The 24,548-nt window shown below is 40.5% G+C and overlaps 3 protein-coding genes across 9 annotated transcripts in view; 1 reads left to right on the top strand and 2 right to left on the bottom strand.

The window, feature by feature from the left end:
• Nucleotides 1–16,031, bottom strand: part of ttyh2 (tweety family member 2) — a 29,678-nt gene extending 13,647 nt beyond the window's left edge. For 3 of the 5 annotated variants that reach the window (XM_077502417.1, XM_077502416.1, XM_077502418.1), the window contains exons 1-3: nucleotides 15,162–16,031; nucleotides 5,742–5,929; nucleotides 2,827–2,938 (exon numbers count right to left, since the gene is read on the bottom strand). In XM_077502417.1, the coding sequence (XP_077358543.1) occupies nucleotides 2,827–2,938; nucleotides 5,742–5,929; nucleotides 15,162–15,290 (429 nt within the window). In that variant the 5' untranslated portion in view covers nucleotides 15,291–16,031. The remainder of the gene's footprint in view (nucleotides 1–2,826; nucleotides 2,939–5,741; nucleotides 5,930–15,161) is intronic. The other 2 variants (XM_077502415.1, XM_077502414.1) reach the window with 2 other exon arrangements.
• A 143-nt stretch (nucleotides 16,032–16,174) lies between these two features.
• Nucleotides 16,175–23,638, bottom strand: rpl38 (ribosomal protein L38). Of its 3 annotated transcripts, none has more exons than XM_077502422.1 (5): nucleotides 23,499–23,638; nucleotides 17,364–17,393; nucleotides 16,562–16,622; nucleotides 16,369–16,491; nucleotides 16,175–16,244 (listed from the first exon to the last, which is right to left on the bottom strand). In XM_077502422.1, exons 2-5 carry the CDS (start codon nucleotides 17,364–17,366, stop codon nucleotides 16,219–16,221), a joined length of 213 nt encoding a protein of 70 aa, XP_077358548.1. In that variant the 5' UTR covers nucleotides 17,367–17,393; nucleotides 23,499–23,638; the 3' UTR covers nucleotides 16,175–16,218. The 3 variants fall into 3 exon arrangements, with proteins under 3 accessions (XP_077358548.1, XP_077358546.1, XP_077358547.1); XM_077502420.1 differs by lacking the exon at nucleotides 23,499–23,638 and adding an exon at nucleotides 17,597–17,689; XM_077502421.1 differs by lacking the exon at nucleotides 23,499–23,638 and adding an exon at nucleotides 17,515–17,634.
• sgca (sarcoglycan, alpha) lies at nucleotides 18,543–24,294 on the top strand. Its single transcript, XM_077502419.1, has 11 exons — nucleotides 18,543–18,725; nucleotides 18,797–18,913; nucleotides 18,996–19,147; nucleotides 20,020–20,086; nucleotides 20,392–20,590; nucleotides 20,668–20,836; nucleotides 21,760–21,968; nucleotides 22,043–22,069; nucleotides 22,150–22,323; nucleotides 22,389–22,415; nucleotides 23,859–24,294. Exons 1-11 carry the CDS (start codon nucleotides 18,689–18,691, stop codon nucleotides 23,863–23,865), a joined length of 1,185 nt encoding a protein of 394 aa, XP_077358545.1. The 5' UTR covers nucleotides 18,543–18,688; the 3' UTR covers nucleotides 23,866–24,294.
• Nucleotides 24,295–24,548: the final 254 nt, after the last annotated feature.

Genomic DNA, 24,548 nt, shown 5'->3' with positions numbered 1-24,548 from the left:
ATTAGCATTAGAAGAGAGCTAAGTTTCATCAGTTTTCACAAATCTATTTAAAATTGTAAGTAATTGAGCTTTTTTTCTACATGGCCCTGGTTGATCTCCTTTGCTCTGCTGCCACTTGCTGGCCGTTTGTGTAATAACTACCATTTCTGTAACCATTCTTTGCAGTTGAGAGGCTGCATCAAAGCCTTCTGTATGCTCTAGCATAAAAAAAAAAACAAAAACAAAAAAAACGTATAAATACGTCTTTGGGACACTTAAAACATGTAAAAAACGTATTTACACGTTATTGGGAGCAAATGAGTTAATAACTGTCTTTCACATTAATTCACAGTTCATTTTCTGTTATTTTAGTCAAAGACTAACCAATAAAACCAAAGCTTGTATATGCAGTGTAATACATAAATCTGATAGATTAAGTTATTTCCTGCGTTTGTTAAAAAAAAAAATACATGGAAAGAGGACTTTGAAATAAATAATTGCATGTTAAATCACAAATGTAATATTTAGGGGGGGGGGGGGGGGAATCACAATTAAATGAATTTTATATGATCATGAATCAACTGAAAGGGAAGTTACCATGATTTCGGCAGGACAACACGCAGCTCGCGCAACCCTGTGAGAATCTAATCTCAAAACCGCCTGAAGTGGAGTGGAGGGAAGGGAAAACAGCAATCCTATACGCGATTCTCGCCGATGGATCCCAGATACGATTTTCCCAGTGGAATCCATCCAAGCGTGACGGCTGAAGCAATAATTGGCTGCGTGTCCGGTCGGGGCGCAAAGCAATTTGAGTTTGTGATTTTTATCTTTACAAGCTGTAAACAAACAAAGAAGACAAAGTCGACGTATACAGTGAAGCTGGCAGGAATTGGAAATTTGCTGTCTGGTGTTTTTGCAGTCAAACGGGATGTCAGACTTTCCAAATAAGTAAGTTAAAAATTAATCGCGCGGTAAAAAAAAAATAGTGGCGTTAAAAGAACTTTAAATTAACGAACAATTTTGACACCCCTAATATATATATGTTTTTATTTGTTATATATTACATTTAGATATCTATTTTTAAAAAGGGAATGATTTTACAGCTGTAATTTTAACACGGTTATCATAAATCTAAGAATGAAATTAAACGGCGTGTGGCGCTCTGGCCCCAATTAAAGTTTAACAGGGAAGCCGGAGCGTGTCATGGGAACACGGGTGCGAGGTAACTCAAAGATAGTGACTCTCGTCGCCGCCGGCTAATGGAGCTCAGCGGAAACATGTGCTCGCCCATGTTTTTTTTTTTTGCAAAATTGGCCCATCAGTGACAGAACACTTTAGCCGACCGGCATTGATTTGTCTTTGACGGGACCCGGTCCAGCGAGACACTGCCAAGACATTTCCAAACTACGGAGTTAATATTAGTCGCGCTCGGTTCCAGTGTCCATTATTCAAAACATTCTCTTTTGGCCACCATTCATCTTTGTGCTTCACTTCCAAAGTGGGCGTTCCTCAACACATCATCAGCATATCTTCCAGACTGTGGCCAATCAAGGTCTTGCCTCCTCCATAGCGGCTCTACAAAGGAGTCCGGCCTTTCTCCAATTTCAATCGAAGCTCTGAATTGTCCCCCGTTTGCCGCCCTCATTATAAGCATTTTGTTTCCTGCAAGGGAACCGCGGCACACTGGGCTCTTTGTGCTGCTTAAGAAGACCGCTTCTTAGCAGTCTATGGACCCGCATGTGTGCGATGCGGTCCCTTCAGGAAAGCACCGAGCATGGGATTTCCCCAAATAAAGAATGTCACATCCAATTATGCGCCGGATGGAGTTCACACGTTTGCAAGATTTCAGACAAGCTGCTTCCTCTCCATGGACAAAAACAGGGGGGGCGGTTCGGTGTGGGATACGGATCGGTCTTCAAGTCAGTTTGGGTGAGAGTTTCAATTTTGGTTAGGGTTTCAAGGCATGTGCTTTATGGTTTTAAAGTTATGGTTAGGGTTTCAAGCGCTTTAAGGGTGGTTCAGGGTTTCTAATTCAGGCTTTGAAGCAAAGACGAAGGCTCGGCTTTCAGGTTAGGGTTTCAAACAAGGGATTGGGATTTAAGTTGGGTTTCAAATTCAAATTGGGTGTTCAGGAAAAGATTCTGGATGGAACTTTGGAGTAGGGTTTCAAGTAACGACCAAGTCAAGGTTTCACACCAAGTTCGTTTTTATACATGGTTCGATTTCAAGACCGTGTTGGGGTTTAAAATAATAGTGGATCGGTTTGAGTTTCAATTTTGGTTAAGGGTTTCAAGACGAGGTTTTGAGACTATGTTCAGGGTTCAAATTTAGGTATAGATTTCACATATTTGGGTTTCAAGACAGGGTCAGGGTTTCAAGTTAAGGTTATGGTTGCAAATTTGGTTCAGGGGTTTCACATTAAAGTATCATGTTTAGGTTTCAAATTAAGGTTTCAAGTCAGTTAGAGGTTCAGATTTGGGGTGGGTGTCAAGACAGCATTAGCGGTTAATTTTATGATTTGAAGCCACTCTTAGGGTATCAAGTTAGGGTTTGAACTTGGAATTGTCTTTGGGTTGTTTTTGTTTTGTATGTCAGTTAGTCGCGACCTTGAATAACACAATAAAAGCAGAAAAACTAAGAAACAGGCTAATGTTATTTATCGTAAGAACAACAACAGCCCCTTAAACATCAATGGACCAAAACCTTAATTAACACCCGATAATTAAAAGTACTTGCAGGCCGACTCACTCTTTTATGACAACACGTTAATTTAGCAACACGGCTAGCAATGTTCTCATCTTCAGACAAGTTGCTAACGCTAACGCTTCGTCACTACGTTGCACCTACCAGGTTGTCCACGCCGGCCAGCGTGTTGTTGGCGTTGTACAGCGAGTACGTCAGCTGGTAGATGCCATCGTTGGTTTCGCTGTTGCCGTAGAAACCCACGCCCACGGCAACGCTGCGGGAGAGGCGCAGTTAGCGTTTTGTCAGATTTCAGAGACCAGAGACAGGAGGAACTTAAAGGAAACTTTTTTTTTTTATGAAGACAGAAGGGAAATACGTTGGCAAAGATTACAAGCATGAAAATGTGTCTGTCAAAAACTTGTCCTGGCTGAAATGTATGATATTTTTGTTCATCTATTTTTATTTATGTTACGTCATGTTAGCCTCACAAGCAGAAGAACAGCTGATATAATCATTAATACGCTGTCCACCACTTCCTGTATGAATGAGTACATTAGCACTAGCTTAGCATGACAATTGCACGACGACGACGCTCATCATTTAAACAACAAGGCGTCTTGTTAGCGTTCGGCCCGCAGGTACAAGCTAGCACAGGCGGCGCGTTTGAGCGCAGCGCTACCGGCGAAGACGAGCGTCACGAGACGTGACGTGAATAAATCACAATATTTGCCGAGCGGCGAATGAAACACGCGGCGGGAGAGAGGAAAAACACGGCGTGGAAAAGGGTATTAGCGCGCACAATTCGGGGCGCACGCGAGGTATGATAATGATGCACATAAAGACTCGCGTTTGGTTCGCTGAATGTTCTTCCTCTTTGTTCACCCGCCATTGTGCAGATGCTAAAAATTCTCGGGCTTAACTCCAGGCAACAGTCTCATTAATTCAAGATTTTTTTATTTTTTTAATTTTTTTTTAATACACCACATTTTCCTCACGTGTGCTTTTCTAGCTGAAGTCTAAGCCAAAGAGAAAGAATATCACAGACAGCACAACTGTCACGGCGAGGAATGACAATGCAGAGAAAAAGACGGGAGGAATTTAGGGGAAAACTAAAGTGAAACGGCAGCAGCAGCGGCGGCGGCAGAGAGGGAAAAAAAAAAAAAAAAAAAAAGGCTGGCGGCTAAAACGAATCGACTCAGACAAGTTTATTAAATATTTACATTTTGACCCAAACTGGCAGCCGAACGGACGAGAAGAGCAACTGCTGCTACGTCGTTTGGCGACCATTCTAAATTTTATTTACGTTTGTCATGATCTGTTTTTGTCTAGATTTTGTTTTGTTTCCTGTTACGTCTTGTGTGTTGCGCAAGGAGACCTTTTCAACATAACAAAAAAAAAACACTCATTGATAGCAAACGTCACATTTGTCAGCAAATCGATACATAATTTACTGCCTTTTCCTGTTACATACTGCGCCTTTAAAAGGTCACAGAGAAAAGGCGCTAGTAAAAGGTCAACGGCGTGCGGCATTAAATAATGAGTAGGACACGAACGAACAGTAAAAACATCTGAAAACGCAAAAAAAAAAAACTCGACAGTGGCGTGTCGTACAACATGACTGTCACATGGTTTCGAGCGGGCTCGATTCAATTAGCCACTTTGCAACAGAGAAAGAGAGCGAGAGCGCGTGTGTCTGAGGGCAGCTTAACGAGCCGCTGATGTAAGCTCCGACCACGCGCCATCACTTCCTGTACGGCGTACCGTGACTTTTGTCTGGCGCCCGGGAGGGACGAAACAGAACACGTTTCGATCCTCTGGTGTCATCTCAAAGCTGGCATTGTGGATTCTGAAGCTGTACCTAATAAAATGACCAGACGTTTTTTTTTTTTAATGAAAGTGAGGCGGGCACGGTCAGTCTGCTGCGAGGACACGAGGGGCCAAGAGAGACGCGCAGAAAGGAAACGCCGAGCGCTGCGGTGCATGCGAAGTGTTTGCGGAGTAAATCGAAGAGGAAATAGAAAACACCTTGAGAATAACAAGAGGGAAGTCTTGTTTTGTTTTTTCCGACACGGAGACGATAAAAACTAAGTACTGCTCACACTGACCATGTTGAGTAAAAATCATTCTGTTTACATCTTGTGCTTGAAAATGCTATCGTTATGTTGATCACAAATAAAGTATGGTTTCAAACCGTGCTTAGGGTTTTATGTTTGGGTTAGAGTTTCCAGTTAGGGTTTCAAACCAGGGCAATGGTATCAAATTAAGGTTTATATCGAAGGTTAAAGTTTCAGTTTTGTATTGTGCTCTCAAAACAAGATTGGGGTGTTAAATTAGGGTTTTAAGACTGGGATAAGGTTTCACTTGGGACTTCAAATCGTGGTTTCAAGTTAGCATAAAGTTTCAGATTTGAGTTAGTGTGGAAGCGATACTTGACTTATTTCGCCATTTTGGCCAGTCAAACATTAATATTTTGCCTAAAATCAATGTGATATTTTCATTATTTTTCATGTACAATTAGTACCTTTAAAAACACGTTTTGCAACTCGCTGTCGACTGAAAATGACATCACAAGGGCTCAGGGAACCAATCACAGCTCACGTTTTCTAGGTTTGGTCATGTGACATTCGCAAGCTGAGCTGTGATTGGTTACCTGAGCCCTTGTGATGTCATTTTCAGTCGACAGCAAGTTGCAAAATGTGTTCTTAAAAGGTACTAATTGTATGTGAAAAATAATGAAAGTATCAAATTAATTATAGTCAAAATATCAACTTTTTATTGCTATAATGGGCTAAAGAAGTGAAGTATCTCTTTAAGCTTTCAAGTCAGTGTTCGGGTTTTAAGTTAGGGCTTTGAATTATGGCTTGAAGTTAGGGGTTCAAGATGAGGCTTTCAAATGTGGGTATCAAGTTGGGCTCTTAAACCAGATTCCGAGTTTTCAGATTTCGGTTCGTGTTTAAAGCCAGATTTAGAGTTTAACGTTTCAGTTCAAGGATTGAGGTAAGGTTTCAAACCAGGCTTTACAGACTACAAACTAAATGGAAATGAGCCCGACGACGTGAAGTGTCGCGGTTCCTCACCAGGTGATGAGGCCCGCGGTGACGGCCGACCAGGTGACGCAGCACGACGCCGGCTTCTTGCCGTCCTCGCTGCCGCCGTCGTCGTCGTCATCCTTGCGGCGGCAACACAGGCAGCTCAGGTAGACGGCCAGACACAGCAGGTTGACGCCCAGCACCGTCGCCGCCACGCAGCCCAGAAACAGCAGAGACTGAACAAGACCCCCCCAAAAAAACAATCATTCAAATCAAAATATGAAGTCAAAATATTGGTGGTTTTGTACAGAACAATACATGAAATCGGGGCAAATTGACACTTATATAAATTGGGTTATTTTTTTACACAGCAGTGTCAAATCAGGATCAGGTTTTTAATTTAGGGTATCAAGTAAGGGCCAGGATTTCAAGCTAATGTTAGGATTTCAAAATAAGGTATCAAACAAAATCTCTAAAAACAATAACCCAAAATGGCTGAAAAATTGACTAAGCCAAATTTTTGGGTTATTCAGTTAACCCGCAAATGAATAACCCCCCAAAAAAACAACTCAATTTTTGAGGTTCTATTATACAAAACTAGTCATAGACCGATTTGGCTTTTTTAAGGCTGATACTGATACCGATTATTAGTCAAGGAGGACCATAGCCGATATTTATTTGCAGTAGAAGAGAAAATACTAGTGTCATTATTTTTTATGTACTTTCTTTTAATTTTAAACTATATTGCCAGCTTTGTTTAAAAATTATAACAAAATAATTTAAACAAAAAATCGCAGGGATTTTCATCATTTTTTTTTTACTTTTTTTTTTTAATTCTTAAAAATACAAGTGTAGGGAATTCCCAGTGTCTGCATCATTATTTATAAAGTGGAAATTGAACAAATCTAAATAAAATATCTAATCAATTGCATTTTTAATATTTTTTTTTAAATGGTAAAGAAACTTTATGGACACACTGTAGATCCATAAATGAAAAGTTCCTCGTCTACCTCACTGTGCAACAAATGCATGCGAACGTATCAAATTTAGGGTTTTGATCAGGGGTCATAAAAAGTTTCAAAAGATTTTCGCAGACAGTGAAAAATTGTCAGAATATGTCCGAAATGCTCGCTTTATCAGCCTTCAGATTGGTCAAAAGGCCGATACCGATATTTGTCAAAATGCCAAATATCTGCACCGAGAATCAGCCCTGGTGATAATCGGTCTATCCCTGTACAAAACCACTTTTTTTTCCTTTTTTTTTTTTCTTACCTTTTGGGATAAACCCAAAAAGTTGGATTGGTCCCTTTTTACCCAAAAGTTCTGTAACATGGAGGCTTGAAAGTTTTCAATTAAAGCTTGGGTTAGGGTTTCCAGTATGGATAAGGATTCAGGTGTGGGTTAAGGTGTCAAATCAGTTAGGGTTTCAAATAAGAGAATCAAGTGAGAATTTGAAGTTCAGGTTTGGTTTATGGTTCCAAGCTAGGTCGGTCGGGCTTTTCAAACGCTCTCTGCAACATCTGTCTTGAAAGAACAACGTATCAGTAAAAAAAAAAAAAAAAGCTAACAAATCTGGCGTTTCCGAGTATTTGTTTCCGCCACATTTCTTCGTGTGAGTTACAGTAATGATCAGTGAGGAAGACGGCGAGCCGTGATCATCTCCACATCTGAGGGGCTCGCAGAAAACAAGGCCAACTTGCTTACTAGGGGGGGCTCTCATCTCCTCTGCCAGCATCCCTCGCCTCCAGCTGGCGAGCAGGCACCTCCTTGCGCTGCTCTTCATCTCCACTCTTCCTACAAACCCCCGCCGACACCCTCCTCTTCCTCTTGGTCCCACCTTCTGTGAAAGACGGGACGAAAATAGATCGTCCAATGCGAGCAGATGGGTTAACCCCCCCCCCCCCCCCCCCTTCTATTTCCTTTCTAGAGCGCCTAACATCTTTTGCTTGCCGAGCCATATGTTCCCATGGTGAGTGTCATGCATCCTGCAAGAGCAGAGCAGGATTAAAACCCCAAAATAGGGAGAATCTGCTGGATTACGGCAAACTGAAAGAGAGGGAAAAAAAAAAAAGATGGGCCTGGTCCGTTCGACGCCATAAAAGAGCAAAAAAAAAAAAAAAAAAAAAGATGGAACCGTGGACGCTCGTTTTCGCTCCATCTGTCTCATTTCACGGCTATGATGGCGACCCGCTCGACTTTCATCATAAATCAGGCGCGCAAATGAGAGGGAATTACATGCCCTTCGCGTTATATTGCGGGTCAAATTGACACATAAGAAACCTTTTGTACAAAAAAAATTTGAATAAAAGCTTATGCTGGTCTTATTTCTGTTCTTTTCTTTAATTCATTAATTCAAATTTCCATTTTAATAAGTATGACGCGGGACACATATTACAGCATGGTTTCAATTTAGGATATTAAATTGGGGTTTAAAGCCTGGGTTTGAGTTCTTGTTTTAAATTAGGGTATCAAGTTGGGGTTCAACCTTGGTTATAGTTCAGGTAAGAAAAAGATACGGAAGTTTCATTCAAGTCAACACTCGCCCATCCACTGTATATTACAAAGATACGGTTCTGTGTACTCTTGTGTTGACTCTTTTTGGCCTGTATAACTCATTCACTGCCATTGACGGAAAAAGACGTCAAATGATGCTTTTTTTTTTGCTGGTCTGGCAATGAATGTATTAAAACACCGGAGAAAAGAGCTTTTTTGCAACATGACCCTGGTTTATCTCTTATACTCTGCTGTCACCTGCTGGCCATCGTTTGTAACAACTAGGGGTGTTAAAAAAAAATCGATTCGGCGATATATCGCGATACTACATCGCGCGATTCTCGAATCGATTCAATAATCGGCAGAATCGTTTTTTTTTTTTTTTTTTTTTTTTTTTTTTTTTTTTTTTTTAGGATTCACACCTTGAGCATGGAAGAATGTTATATGAACGGAACATTAAGCCTTAATATTTTATTTTAATGCTGTTCAAACATGAAACAGATTACAACCTCTATAAGTCTGAAATTTCAGATAAATAAATAATACATTTTCATATAAATCTTACACTCTACAAGCTTACTGATTAGTATTTTCTAAATTTGAATGAAAAAAATCGCAACAATCGACTTATAAATTCGTATCGGGATTAATCGGTATCGAATCGAATCGTGACCTGTGAATCGTGATACGAATCGAATCGTCAGGTACTAGGCAATTCACACCCCTAGTAACAACTATCATTGCTTTAAGCGTCCTCTTCAGGTCAGAGGTTGCATCAAGGCCTTCTGTATGCTCAAGCATTAAAAATAAATAAATGAATAAATAAAAATAATAAAACGTCTCTTAGAGTCTCTTCTTTCATCAGGAAAAAAAAGTATATTTGTATCTGTTTCCGTTTTGCAGCAATTAGCATTAGAATATAACTTAAGTTTCATCATTATTCGCAAACCTGTTGAAAAAACTGGGAAAAAGAGCTTGTTGCAACATGGCCATGGTTGAACGCTTATACTCTGCTGCCACCTGCTGGCCATTTTATGTAATAACTACCATTGCTTTAAACAACCTCTACATGTCAGAAGTTGTATCAAAGCCTTCTGTATGCTCTAGCAAAAGAAAAAAAATGTATACATACGTTTTTGGGAGTGCAGGACAACGTATTAAAAACGTATTTATACGTTTTTGGGTTTGAATGAGTTAACTGCCGCATGTTAGGGTTTTGGTTTGAATTATGGTTTAATGGTAGGCTTTCAGGCCAGGGTTAGGGTTTCATGTTTTTTGCATGTTTGTGGTCATAAACTGCACTCGCTTTATTTGCCCCACGCAAACATGCAGCGGGGTCACGGCGGCCCGTGAAACAAAAACAACACGAGCAGGCCGAAGCAAATGTAGGACGGTAAAAATGAGAACTCCGGGTTAAACACTGAGTGCATCGCCATGGTAACACGCAGCTCGCCGAGTGAAAAGGGAAACCGTGAGCGTCTATTTGAATGGAGCAGCATGTGACGGGCCCCGCTTCAATGGCCGTCTTGTGATTCCCCGCAGCCAAGGCGATGCGGAGAAAGGAGGGAATGCGGCGGGTCGGGAGGGAAGCGATGGAGCTGATCCGAGCTGTCAAAAGAATAGTTGATGTCCTCTTTGTTGTTGTCCGGGAGAAGAAAAAAAAACAACAACGACGCACTCTATTTTTGCGGAACAATTCCCAAGTCGCCGATGTTGCAAACAGTCCACGCCTTTTGCACGTTCTCCGTGATGGTCTCCTCCGCGGAAATAATGGCTTGTAAATTATGTAGCAGCCATGCAAGGGGAAGGAAAGGATGCGAATGCAGAAACACGCACGGCCCAACCACCGTCCTGCTTGCAGCACTTACTTCAACGCACAATCCGACCTTCCGTTAACTTTAAAAACACGCTGCATATTTTAACGGCACGCATTCCGCTCACCGGAAGCATCGTTATCTTGAAATAGGGATAGACCGATTATCGGTGCCGATATCTGGCATGTTGACAAATATCGGCATCGGCCTTTTTATGAATCTGAAGGCGGATAAAGCTGGAATCTCACCGAGAAGTGAATGCTTGCGAACGTATAGCAAATTTGGTGTTATCATTGAGATTTGTAAGATGTTCACAGACACTTTTTATTTGATGCAAAGACATTATACATAACATATTCCATTTGTCTGTCTGCGAAGATCTTTTGAACCCCGACGAAAACCCCAAATTAATACATACATTTAATTTTGCATACATTTGTCACTGCTGACACTGGGAAGTCCCAACACTTTTTAATTTATAAAAAACTAATAATAATAAAAAAAATAGAAATTATGTTGAAATTTTGGAAAACTTTATTTACAGTAGAAGACTTTAGAAAACTGTTTATTTATTCACTGCAAACACTTGGAAGTCCCAACACTTTTTAATTTATAAAAAAAATAATAAAAATAAATAAATAATAATAACAATAATAGTAATAATAATAATAAATTTAAAAAATCATTTATTTTTTTATTTTTTTTTAATTAATCCATACTTTTGGGCTTCCATAGCAATGTACCTCAACTTCTTTTAACGCATAAACGGGTTGCCACATGAATTATCTTTCGTCATGGTGCCGATGCGAGTATTTGACGCAACTTCGGCGTGAAAGAGACTACGACTGACAATCAGCGCATTGTCAGCTGGCTGCAACTTAACACATGGGAATTGTAAAGAAACTAGGCTGACAAACGCATTATCGCCGTGTGAAATTTTATAGGTGTGTGCGTGCGCCCGTGTGTGTGGGGGTGTGTAGGTGTGAACATCAGGAGGAAGTGATAAAGGCCAGTAGCCAAAATGTCCCCGAGGGCTTTGAGCGCATAATAACAGTCATCAGAGATTTGAGAAATGCCAAATGGACCAGTGTGCATCCTTGGATGGCGTATCAAATAGGGAAAAAAAAAATAATAAAAAAAAATCTTAAAAAAAGAGGAAGGAAAAAGGTGGGAAAAAATCATATAAATGTTTTTTTTTTTTTTTTTTTTTTTTTTTTTTTTAACAATCCATACATTCCCAATCAAATGCCATCAAACTATTAGTCCAGACTAGTTTGCTTCCTAAATGGGCGGCCAATATATTTTAAGATGAAACAAACGTTTTGAGGCAGTATAAACACGAGGGGTGTGCTCAAAAAAATCGATACGGCAATATATCTATATCCATCTATATCATATAATATGTATCGCGATACGTATCGTATCGTGACCCCTGTATCGTGATACCTATTGTATCGTGATCCCTGTATCGTGATACGTATCGTATCGTGACCCCTGTATCGTGATACCTATTGTATCGTGATCCCTGTATCGTGATACGTATCGTATCGTGACCCCTGTATCGTGACCCCTGTATCGTGATACCTATTGTATCGTGATCCCTGTATCGTGATACGTATCGTATCGTGACCCCTGTATCGTGATACGTATCGTATCGTGAGGTTGGCGGCAATACCCAGCCCGAATAAACACAAACGTACCATCTGCTCGTCATTCCTTTTCTGACTTGTAATCCGTGGCTGAAATTTATCTCCTGATGCCTGTTAAAATCAATACTTGCCACATAAGCGGTGATTATAATGAATACATAAGCACAATGTTACAGACACACGCCATCTGCTACGCTGCTTAAGTCGCCTGCAAGTGCGATAACACCAGTGCTAAATGTGTGATGGCAAGAAGAGCAACGCAGCAGGTGTGGACAGTGACATTCCCTCCATGTGACAAGAGCTAAACGGGTGGCGGGTCATGGAACAAGCAAGGCTGTGGATTTCCCCTCTCCTTTTTTTTTTTTTTTTTTGAAGAGAAAATCCAGAAATTTCATGCTGTGTACAGTAATTATAAGATTTGACAGTTTGGTTGTCCTAAAAGTGTCAGGCATGCCCTTTTAGGCAACATTTGAAGACAACAGATAGTGGCAGGAAACCCAATGACTCTGTAAACTGTTTTTGGTGTTTCAAAGTAGGATTTCAAACAAGGGTTAGGGTTTTAAATTAAGGTTTCAAGCCAGAGTTATGGTTTCAAAGTAGAGTTTCAAGCCACGGTTACACTAAAAAAAAAAAACTGGGTTAGGGCTGGGCGATTTTGCCTAAAAAATAAAATCTCCGATTTTTTTCACACAAAAAAAAAAAAAATCGATTTAAATTTTTTTTTCTCCTCTATTTTATTTATTTTAAGAACACTATGGAGGACCAACACTGCCAAAATTCAAAATAAATAAATTACTAAATAAATAAATAAATGTCTAAAAGTGAAAATAAAAATGAATATAAAAAAATAGAATTCGAAAATTATATCTAAATAAAATAAATATAAATGGAAATAAATCCGTTTTTATTTTCACTTTTAGTCATGTATTTATTTATTTATACATTTCTTTATTTAGTCATTTATTTAGACATTTATTTAGAATTACATTTTTTTAATATTCATTTTTATTTTCACTTTTACACATTTATTCATTTATTTATTTAGTCATTTATTTATTTCGAATTTTGGCAGTTTTGGTCCTCCATACCAACAAGGGTTACGGTTTCAGGCCAAAGGGGGACCGCTAAAAGTGTTTGCCAAAGGTCTTTTTATCATCACAGTAGTTTTAAGACATCGCCTATAGATTTCATTAAGTTCTTATTTCAATGTCCATGATTTTCTCAAGGATTTCCCCTATTTCCCTTGGTCATGTTGCAGTTATCTTGTCTCTGAAGTGCAGCATGACATCACTTCCTACAAGGCACCAGAGACATAAACTTCCCATTACAAGTGAGTGACAAATGCACTCAAACTGCCATCATTACACAAAACCCTACCTCCCCCCCCCAACCCTTCCTCCAATCATCAGTCCCGCCCCTCGTCATCCTCTGTGACGCTTTGCTCGATGCCTCAGGGAGGAGGGGACGGTACGGGGGTCTTTTTTTTTTTTTCCGGCACAGTGCGCTCGGCTGGGCCTCGTTCGCAGCTGGGATGCCATTAAGTCCCAGTGAAGCAGGCACGCTCGGTACAAGCAAGGAAGTGCGGCGCTTCATCACACCAGACCAACTTGATGCCGAATTTAAACAATTTAGACGCAGTTTTCGTGTTAAGAGACTCCTTCTAGGAAGGTTGAGAATCTCCCGTGACCCATAAGCAAACCCTGTGACCCAGGCGGGGGGGTCATCCTCAACAAAAGGGAAAAGGGGGGGGGGGGCCCAACCCCCATCACTCGAGCGGACCTTTTTGTTGGTTTTGCCTCAGGAGGTCGAAGGGTTGCGTGTTGTTTTGCTCCTTCTAGTCACAGACAATGATGTTGACAAGAGTGTCTGTTTGTGTTGGGTCTGATCCAAATGGCTTTCAAATTAAAACTTCACTTTTTTTCCCCCTCACAAAAATCCAATTTCCGTATTTGATAAAACTTGATTAATTGCTATTAATCATCCAACACTAATTTGTGCGGTGATGGTGTCACCGTGACTAATAAACTGAACTGCTAAAAACAAAGCCGCTTCCTGATGCTAAACATAAAATTGCTACCTGGAACAGGGAGTGCGAGCATAACCTTTGGCTGAAGAAGAGCCACATGCTGCTTCACCAGGTTTCAAAACAAAGACGTTAACGCCTTTCATTACTCTCCACCCCTTTTGTAAGATAACATGATGTTACTTGTTTTTTTTTTCAATGCCAAATCAAAGCTTTTTTTCTTTGCGTAATCTTGCTGGCTACATAGCTAGCTCGCTAAATAACAAGCTGGACTGCAGTCAAGGGGTCTTCCGACGAGCAAACTTTATGTCTGTCTGTGCAAAAAAAAAATGATATAATGGCAGATCATGCCTTGCTCATTAGCCGCAACGCTAAACTACATTGATAAAAAAAACATATTGTTGTGAAGTCCAAACTTGACTAAATGGGAAGTCAGATGAGGTCCAACCTGATGTCTTTTTTTTTTTTCCCCCCCAACAACATAACTGTGTCCCGAGGAATTCAGCCCACGCAGCAACCTCGCCGCCAATGGCATCCCCGTCATCATGTGACCCTCCGTCATGTTTTCTCTTAAATTGAATTGTGGACGCTCATTAAGTAAAACAAAAAATAACGCTGACAAGACAGTCACATGGGGCACTACCTTAACTATTATACAATATGTTACATTGTGAATTGTACCAGTTGGGACAAAATATTAGGTACAACCAATTCTTAGTTTATGTATATTATTAGTGTAGTCCTGGCTTGATGGTAAGGGTTTCAAAGTAGGGTTTTAAGCATGGGTACTGGTTGCATTCGGGGTACAATTTTTATGCCAGGGTTAGGGTTTCAAATCAGACTTTGGGTTCAAAGTACAGTTTCAAGCCACACTAACGGTTGAAATTGGAATTTTGAAAGCATGATTTAGGGTTTTAAACTACAATTCGAATTCCAAACCAAGGTGCCATCTTTTTGGTTTGAGTTAGCATTTCAAGCTTGCGTTGGGCCTTCAAAACAAGGTAGGTTAGGGTGACAAGGGATAGCGTTTCAGTGTGGGGATTCGAGCCAGGATTAGGGTTTCAAAGTGGGGTTTTAAGACAGCTTTTGGGTTTCAAACTATAGTTCCAAGCTAAGGTTAGCATTTTAAAGTTCAAAGTCAAAATAGAGTTTTAAACTCAGGTTAAGGTTTCAAAACAAAGGATTGGGTTTCAAGTGACTTTTGGCATTTCCAAGTACGGTTTCAAGTCAAGTTTTAGCGTTTTAGTGTAGACAGGTCTGGATTCAGATATCAAAATAAAGTTTTAAGACAGGTGGATTACCTCAGACACTTATGTTATTAATCGATTTTTTTTCTGCCCGGATGGAAATAATCAATTTGCATTATTTACTTTTCAAATAAATCAAAATATTAGAAACATATCAATATGCACAGGTGTAACTAATGTAGTCTCCGGTGGGTGCTTGGGCCTATTAAAAGTGGTTGTAGATGTTTCAACTCCGCACTAACCTGCTGGTAATTCTCGTCGTCGGGTTTGAAGATGTTGTCCACACGCTGCAGTCTCAGGTTGACGTGCGGGAAACTGTGCAGCCAATAAGTCCACCACGGCGCGATATAATCCACGCGTGAAGAAGACATCCCTGCCGGCACGGAGATTAAACCGAAATTAACCACCAACAAAAAAAGTTCAAAGCGCCTCCTCAGTCCTGTCTCGTGCGAGACAAAGGCGGTGATGAAAACATGCTGCGCGCGTGTTGGCGGTGGAGACGCGCACTCCTCATCCAAACCAGACCAAAACACACACACACACAGGCCGATGTTGCGATCCGGCTGGATCCCACACTTGTTCGGGAAGGACGAGGAATCACGAGGAAGGAATCAGGGAGCTGCTGGTGTATCCGGTGTGGTTTTTGGACCCTCGGCGCGCGTCCATGAAGCGGCGGGAGCGCGCATCGTAGCCACGCGTTGACTGCGAGACACGTGACGCTCCAAAAAGAGGGCCTGCATGGACCAGAGAAGAGGTCGTTATAAGCATTTTGCGTTCATTTAGGCAAATTGCTGTCATAAGTTTACTTTGCTGCTATCTGCTGGCCAACTGCGGGAACGACACGTCAATTTGTCCCTGTTCAAATAAGTCGTTTGGTGGAATTGCGCTGCTGCCTTCTGGTGGCCAAGAGAGGAAATGCCACATATGTGGGAAATTTTTTTTTTTTTTTTTTTTTAAAGTATTTATAATAGAACATTTGCAGGTAGACATAAAAATACAAAACGTGTCAGGTTTCAGGTTAGATTGTGTTTGCTTACTGTGTGACTAATCTTTTACTCCATGTATGTTGTATGCAGCAATGGCTGTCCTTATGTGATCTATATAAATAAAGTTTAGCTGAACGCCATTTTTACATTTCCTGTATCCACTATTGCTCCTGGACGCCCATTTCGCTCTTCGAGTATTAACATATCTTATCACACTAATTAAACATTACATCAGCCCTCCACAGTAAACAGAAGCACGAACAGGAAACTTCAGTTTTCCAATTTTTATTACAATTTTCTGTACATCACAAATTTACTTCAGCTCCTTGACGGCCAGACCTGCAAAGATAGACAGACAATGTGAAAAAAAAACATGTTAGAACAATAATTCAAATTCAGTCAAACAGTTGGATTACATTTATGTCATCGTCATTGGACAGTAGTTTTGTCCTTATTTACTAACCCGGAGGAAGTGACTGCTTGAGCTTCTCGGCCTTCTCCTTGTCAGTGATGACCAGCGTGTACAGATATCTGCTGCAGCGGACCTTGAACTTGACATTGTCCTTGTTCTTCTTGATTTTCACGGCTGAAAAAAAAATGCTCACGTCAAACTGTGCGACTTTAACGTCACTGTTAACAGTGGGCTCTATATATACATTTGGCATCCTTCCTCCTGGCCGTCAGCAGGAAGTCTTTGATTTCTTCAATCTTGCGAGGCTACAAACAAAAACAAAACATTAATACGACGCCGATTAGATTCATTTAAACAGAAAACGATGCAAAGTCATAGATGTTAGTGGACCGGTGGAACTGGGCTTTCTGTGACAGTCCGAAAGTCAGCACTTGGTCCATCATTACTCTGGCAAGTGTGTAAATGCACCACGGGCACAGCAGCCTGAGATGCTTGGACATCTTGCTGCTCAGTGTACTGAACTCAGGCGGTGAACCTCTCAAGACGATGCAGAGAAAGGTCCGGGTCATTATTGGTAATAGTGGAAGTTAGCAACTGATCAGATGGTATCTGCAAGTTTCTCAATGTCCAATAAGTGGCAAACTTAATAACGTTGTTTTCAATTAATGTATTTTACAAGACAGAGTGTAATTGGTAATACAACAGCTAATAGCAAAGTAGAAATTGATACTTTCAAAGGTGATAACACACCAACATGCTCACACTTTCGTTACATTTGAATTTGTTTTTTTTTAGGCTTTACTGTACATAATCTAATTTGAATTTTCACACTTGTAACGTAAAGTCACGTTAGCGCGGCGTCAACTCCACCAAGAGGACGCCATGCTAATGCTAACAACCTTAGCTCGGTGCTAGCTTTGCTTCACCGCTGCGGTACGAAACTCTCATTTCGTCGCCTCGTGCTGAAAATACGTTGCTCGTTCATACACAGCACTATCAGCTAACACAAGTTAATGAATGAGTTTGTGACATTATGGGTTGCTTACCATTGCGCCGTGTTGTCAGCAGACTGAACGCTGCGGAAAGAGCAGATAAGACACAGCGTCAGACAAACGGCTATAACAGAGCACACATACGCCTCGTGTCAGAAATTGATTGGTCAAAATGTGCCTAATGAAGAGCGTTAATATACAATACCGAAATGGGCATATGATGTGTTTGTGTGGTAAAGGATGGATGAAGATTACAAATTTTGTTTGTGTTGTAAAGTCGTCCTCACCCGTACAAGCACAGAGAGGATGAAAAAGAGGCGGTACTTCCGGTTTAGCGTGTTTAAGTAGTGCAGTACGGCGAGCGCGGAGGGACAAAATCTCATGAAAGGATTCGCGTTACGGAAACCACTCACGGGAAAGACTAAAATTATGAAGTTTCGAACATGTGTAATGAAATTTAGGAAAACGACTTGCTAAAAGGTTTATAACTACAATGCCTCTTTGTATGTTTCTCTTCACTCATACACTACTGGGATTTGTGCATTATTGATTTTAGCTTAATTAACCATTGACGCATTGGAACAACTATTCAAACAATTGCACTAGTGGAGAATTACATTTACATATTTGAAAAAATTATTAGTGCCAAAAACTTCTAAATTTGACAATTGCATAGTGTGACACGAGCCCATTTCACTGAAAATAGTGCACCACCTCATCAGATTTTATACATTTTTCACTTTTTATTACGTAATTCTGATGGTGAATCATGAGAGTTGAGTATGTGCATTATATTGAAATTAAGGAGAAAATTACGACTAAGCACCAATATCTATCATTACATAGTTGTTGACATCCCATGCCTGGCTTGATTTAATAGTTGAGAATTTGACAGTTATGGAGGACCAAATATACTGTAGATCTGAACACGTGATTATTATTCTATGCTTACTTACAGTATTTGCAGGTTTACAGTAGCTAGCAACATATTTTACTTCTTGAGCTGGGGCGAGGGGACTGTGCCTTGCTCAAGGGCACTTCAACAGTGGCCAGTAAGCATGTTAGCATCTGCCCAGAAACTACTTCCCATTTTTTACATTTGCCCGCAGCAGTACATGATCTCTTGGCACTCCAAAGCCGAAGTCCTTACAGATGAGCAGCCAATAATTGATGAAATGTTATATTGTCTTTATTGACCCAAAAATGAATGTTATTCATGTGTATGTGTCCATATGTCTTAACAGTTTGTTTTAAATATCATCACCAGACAGAAGTGCGCCGCCTGTCTGGATATCACTGGGAGGCGGGAGTGACCAAAATAACCCTGGCCAGTCTTTCTTACTGTGCACTTGCAGCTGTCAATCACAGGCCAAAACAAGATGGCAGGCTGCAGGAGCTGGTTCCTCTTCCTAACAGGCAAGTTTTTTTTCTTTCTTAACATATGAACAAGTAGCTCTGTGTTGCTCACGTCAGGTTTTCTACAACAGTTGTGAGTGCGGCTCACGCGGAGATCAAGGTCGACATCCCAGCAGGGAAGTTTTTCTCCTACGAGTTGATGAGGGAGACGTTCCAGAGTGACTTTGAGCCGCTGTCTCAGCTTTACCGTAAGAGCCCTTGCCCCGTTTTTTGTTTACCTAATGTATCCTAGTGAGCGTTGACCATTTTGTTTTTTTAAATCATGTGCAGTGGGGCGCCTGTACGACGACCCGATGGCGTTCAAGTGCAACAGGCAGTACTTCCCGGATCTCCCCGAGTGGCTGCGATTCACCCAGCGGCATCCCTACGACAACGGCTTTCTGTACGGGACCCCGATGTCTCCTGCGAAGAGTGTCATCGAGGTATCTGCATCTCTGTTAGGATTTCAGGGGGAGGAAATTGCAAGCTGGGTCACTTCTGCAAGCTGCTAAAATGCCAGTTTGGATTCATCTGTGGGAAATTGTCAACTAGTTGTTTTAACTCATGAATGGCACTTTTTTTTGCCTACACAAATAATATGGTTTAAAGCATTATTTAAAAAATTAAGCCAAGAAATGGTACTAAATGAATATTAAACCAACATTGTCTGTGGGATTTGCTAATGTGCATTATTTGGGGAAAAAAAACAATATCCTTGGGAAGTATCATTGAGTACGATATGTAAACATGCTAATGTGTCTTTTTTCCCTTGCCAAAGAAGTACAATGTGGCCCCTTTACCCCAAATCAGACATCTTAAGGCAGTTAAGTCGTTTCTGGGAGTGTAAAAAACTTCAGGTGTGATGCGTTTATGAGTGTTATTGACGTGTTTATGAACAAATAGCACATTTTTTTTTATCCTCTTCCAATTTAAAAACCTCCAAAACAAGAACAAAATAGTAGAAGATATTTACCCATTTTAACCAATTATGTAATTGATATTTGTTTCTTGTTTCTGGCAATTGCTAAAATCGTAACCATGATGCATTTGGAGGAAATAGGGAAAAAACAGTGATGACTTTCACCACACCAGACATTTCAACACATAAAACAAAATTTAAGTTAGTAAGCTTAAATTTAAACTTTTTCTTCAACCAAACCACAGTTCAACACGTAAAACACGTTTTAAGGCAGCTGCAGCATTTAGGCTATCAGCGCGAGTTTTGAAATGCCTTATTTAGGGTAAACATTGATGCGTTTGGGGGAAATGGGGTAAACTGTGCTGTCTCTCTCCGTTGTCATCTCATTTCTGACAGATTTACGCCGTCAACAAGCGAAGCTACGAAACCACCAGGCAGATTCTTGTCCTTAACGTGATTGCAGGTACAAAAATATTTTTTTTATATATAAAGTGGTACCTTCACTTATGAGATTAATCAGTTCAGTGACCAAGCTTGTTTTTAGTTTACTCACATTGTCAATTTAGTTTTTAAATTTCAATCACCCCACGACCCTTGTGAGGAATAAGCGGTCAAGAAAATGGATGGATGGATTTCAATCACAAAAAAATTCTTTTTTTTCTTTGTAAAGTAAAATAACTAATACAAAAGATGGCTTATATCTAATATTTTGTCTCACAACAAAAGGCCTTCACTGACCTTATGCTAACCCGGCCCTCTCCCACCTAGCCAAGAGCCCACCCTATCAGGCTGAGTTCTTCATCAAGCTACGGGAGATTGAGAAGGTGCTGCCCCCTGCTGTCCAGGATGAGATCAAGCAAGACCTGCAGAAGCTGTGGGACACCGAGGCCTTGGACATCGTCAACATCTCCAACGCTCTGGACCGCGGCGGCCGCGTGCCCCTCCCCTTGGCGGGACACTTTGAAGGGTAACGCCGGCATGACGTTTGCGTCGCCGTTTTCCCGGCGCCGGTCGGTTGATCTCCTTTTCTCGCCTTTGCGCCAGTGTGTACGTGAAGGTGGGATCGGAGCAGAACTTCTCCGCCTGCCTCCTGCGGGCACAGACGCCGGCGCATCAGCGGCAGTGCGCGGCGGGCGCCAAGGTCAAGGTTCCTGGGGGGTGCAACTTCTGCAGCATCCCCAGCAACTGTATCAGTTGGTGCAGCACTGAGCTGGTGAGACCGTTTTGTCAAGACCTGCAGGCCGATTCGGCTTTGGGATGCTCACTAATGATCTTGTTATATGTTAGGTTAGCATATTAACTGCTAGCATGTTACCATTTCATAAACTTATAGGAAGTAGTAGTGTCTAAAATTCTTCTCCATCTGTCTATACGCTACTTCGATTCTTGTCAAATATATTAGCATGCCATCTGGTTAGCATGTAAGCATTTCATAAAGTCACAGTCGAAATATTACTTGTTGGGGAATTTTCATTTGAGTTAGTTTTTATTTCGTTTTAAGTTTTGTTTGTTTTTTAAATTAATTTTAATTAGTTTTCAGGCTGGTTCTGTTAATTTTTTTTATTAGTTTTAGTTAGTTTCAGTGCAAGTTTTCATTTTTAAAGGTGTATTGTGTACATTATTTAATACACAACATAGTAAAATTTAAAAAAAAGTAACATTTCTTCTATTAGCTATGTTAGGTCACTTCTGTGTAACACACTTTCAAACGTCTTTATTCTGGTTAAAATCGAAATAAATATACTTAAAATCACATTTAAAATAATCTCCAAAGGTTTATTTATTAAATTAAAAATGAAGGACTTTTTTTGGGTTTAATTATAGTTAGTTTTAGTTAGTTTTGTAAACATAAAATGTAGTTTCAGTTATCGTTTTTTTAAAAAGCATTTTCGTTAATATTTTATTTTGTTAACGAAATTGTTTTTTGAATTTTAGTTTGTTTTTTTTCATTAGTTTTTGTTTACCTGCCTGATTGCTTTTTGTATTCTAGTTGCTGTCTTGCTGTTTGTTAGCATATCCACTGTTAGCATGTTAGCATTTCATTTGAAATAGTGCCTGTATATAAATAAAATCCTAATCTGTCAAAATGTTCTCTCTTTACTCAATTTTCTACTATTTTACACCCCCTCCTTGCAGTTCGATCTGTCCCAGGTAGAACCGAGCCCACCAGCCCCTACCATGGGCTCCGGCGTGCTGGAGGCCGGCGAGGTCTTCGAACCGCCAGAGTCCCCCGAGGACCGGAACTTTTTGCCGGACTACATCGTGACTGTCATCGTCCCGCTGGTGCTGGCCGTCATCCTGTGTTTGCTGCTCACCTACATCATGTGTGGACGTCGCGAAGGCGTGTACGTTTTCGACTGCGCAACATCTGACATACTTTGTGGACACGCCGGCTACAAAATGTGACGTTTTCTTACAGCGACAAGAGGAACGCGAAGACAAACCAGTAAGTAAAAAAAAAAAAGCCGATCACGCGATTAATGGGGGTTCGCTATAATAACTTTCGCGCTGTCCTCTGTGGCGCAGGATCCAGTTGTACCACCACCACACCATTCTGGACAACACTGACGAGCTGAGGAGCATGGCGAACCACCGAGGCGCCCCCCCGCCGCTCTCCACGCTGCCCATGTTCGACAGCCGCACAGGGGCCCCGCCGACGCCCTCCGAAAGCCCCCGAATGCCCCTCATCATGGCCCAGCAGTAAGAACCTTTTTCTTCACGCCTTTCATTTAAAGTTTCCCTACTGACTTGTCGTCTCCTCATAGAGACCCCAATGTGGACACGTTGCCAAGGTGAGACTCCACTCGTACACGTTTACATTAGGGGTGGGAATCTCTGGGCACTTCACGACACGATACGCGATACGAGGCTCACGATAACGATATTCTCGCGATACTGCAATTATCGATATATTGGTCAGGAAATAAGTCCACGATAATCACGATAAATCTACTCGAGACATAAACTGATGTTTTTTAAATGACAAAATAGTTTATTTTTATACCATCACTGAAAAAAAATTAAAACTGGTCTTCTTCAGAGTGAGTAATTTAGTGCATTTTTTAAACAAATACAAATGTCTTCTCAACAGAGAACTTTTGGGAACAAATTTATGTCTTTCTTAAACACGACTGTCATACAACATGCCAGTCAGTTACATAGTCAATTGTTTCATTTTATAAATTTTGAATGAAATTTAAATGAAATTTTAGATATTAAATCAATATTAACATTGCTCAGAAATTGTGTGCTTCAAAAAGTAGAAGAATATGTTTTTAAAAACTAACATTGACAATATAATACGCATTTTTCATAGAAACTTGTGCAAAACTGGGTCACTCGCTGGACAGATAAATGTCTTACACAAGTACAAGTAAGCTAATGTTTTTATTTAAAATAAAAAATAAAAAAAGATAGATGTCCATCCGTTGTTGACTCGCTGGCAAGACCTACTCGTTGTGACGACTCAAATGCATTAGTTTAGCCCGAATCTCCTCTTACAAAGTTGGAATTCTTTTTCTCAGTGAAATGACCGGTTATTATTTTACCTGGTTGTCTTCAGTCGTGGTCTGGCTATATTTGTATGTGTTCCTTTCTCCCTTCGTTTTGTTAGCGAGCCTCCGCTCTCGTGTGCTAGTTTTGCCATTACTCATTTCTTGTTGCACTAGTGTAGTTTGGAAGTTCGGGAGCTTTAACTGAGCTCCATTTCATTTTGTAACTATCTGACGCCTAACGAAATGACGCAGCGAAAACCATCATTCACAACTACGCTTTACGGCTGGAAATCGATTGCAAATATACACAGAGATGCTGTGCGTGATCAACTTTGCCCTTGGAGAATTAAATTAACGGACAGAGAGAGAATTACCTCTTACCATTAGCAAGTCTAGTCCTGGATGCTCTACGACGTGGCTGACATATTCGTCATGTTTCCAGTGTAACTATTGTGAGACAGTCCTTGTATACACCCGAGTCCGTCTCTTCTGTATTCCATTTGATAAAATCCGAAATGTATCCATTCCACACTATCTATAGACTTGTATGCAGCCGGCGTTTTGTTTACTTGGGTCTTCTTCGGCTGACGACTGCCTCACATTTCCCCGCCACTCTGATGAGGCGCTCCCTCTAGCGGCCCGCCAAGTAATTGCGCAAATTGTTCCTTATTGCGCAATTACTTGTATGTAAATTTTACATACTGTTCGATAAGTCTTCAAATGTTGCGTTTTTGTCTACAGGAAATAAGAGCGCCAACGGAGCGACGGTCCAGGAGGACAGAATGTGTTGTGTGCTGTTTGTGTGAGTGTTTTTTCTCTTTAAAAATTGTTGTTTCATTTCATATATCTTTTTGATTCTAACAATATATAGGAATATAGTTTAAACAATCTGGTGACATTGTGACATTTCACAAATGGGACTACTACTGAGTAACTTCAAGTAATAATATAATACATAATTTTATCTTGTGTCCCATTATTTTGGTGGGTCCATATTATTTTTATATGGTTTTTAATGGTCATAGCATGTTACCAGCTCTAACAGTTAACATGCAGTACATTTATTTAAGGTATAGTTATTTTTAAGATGCAAAATGAAGATTGTGTTCATATAGAAATGATCCAAAACATGTATATTTACAAATTATAATTCTATTAAAACATGTATCAGTTCTGAGTTTGGACAGTTTGCATGTTCTCCCTGTGCTTGTGTGGGATTTCTTAGGGTAATCCGGTTTCCTCCCGCAATCCAAAACAATGTTGATTGAAGACTCAAAATTGTCCTCGGTGTGATCACCCCCTAATTTTAGATTAGCATTTATTTCGCATAAACTCCACCAGGGGGCGCCAGAGTAGCTTCTCATAACACGGCAAGGTCCAAAGCTTCTGTCTTTTTTTTTTTTTTTTTAAATTGCTACCCATGGCTTTTTA

The sequence above is a fragment of the Festucalex cinctus genome, chromosome 17 (genome assembly GCF_051991245.1).
Source record: "Festucalex cinctus isolate MCC-2025b chromosome 17, RoL_Fcin_1.0, whole genome shotgun sequence".
In the NCBI taxonomy this organism is placed as follows: domain Eukaryota; kingdom Metazoa; phylum Chordata; class Actinopteri; order Syngnathiformes; family Syngnathidae; genus Festucalex; species Festucalex cinctus.
Note: the sequence above shows the minus strand (reverse complement) of the source record. Positions and strands in the feature narration are given on the sequence as shown.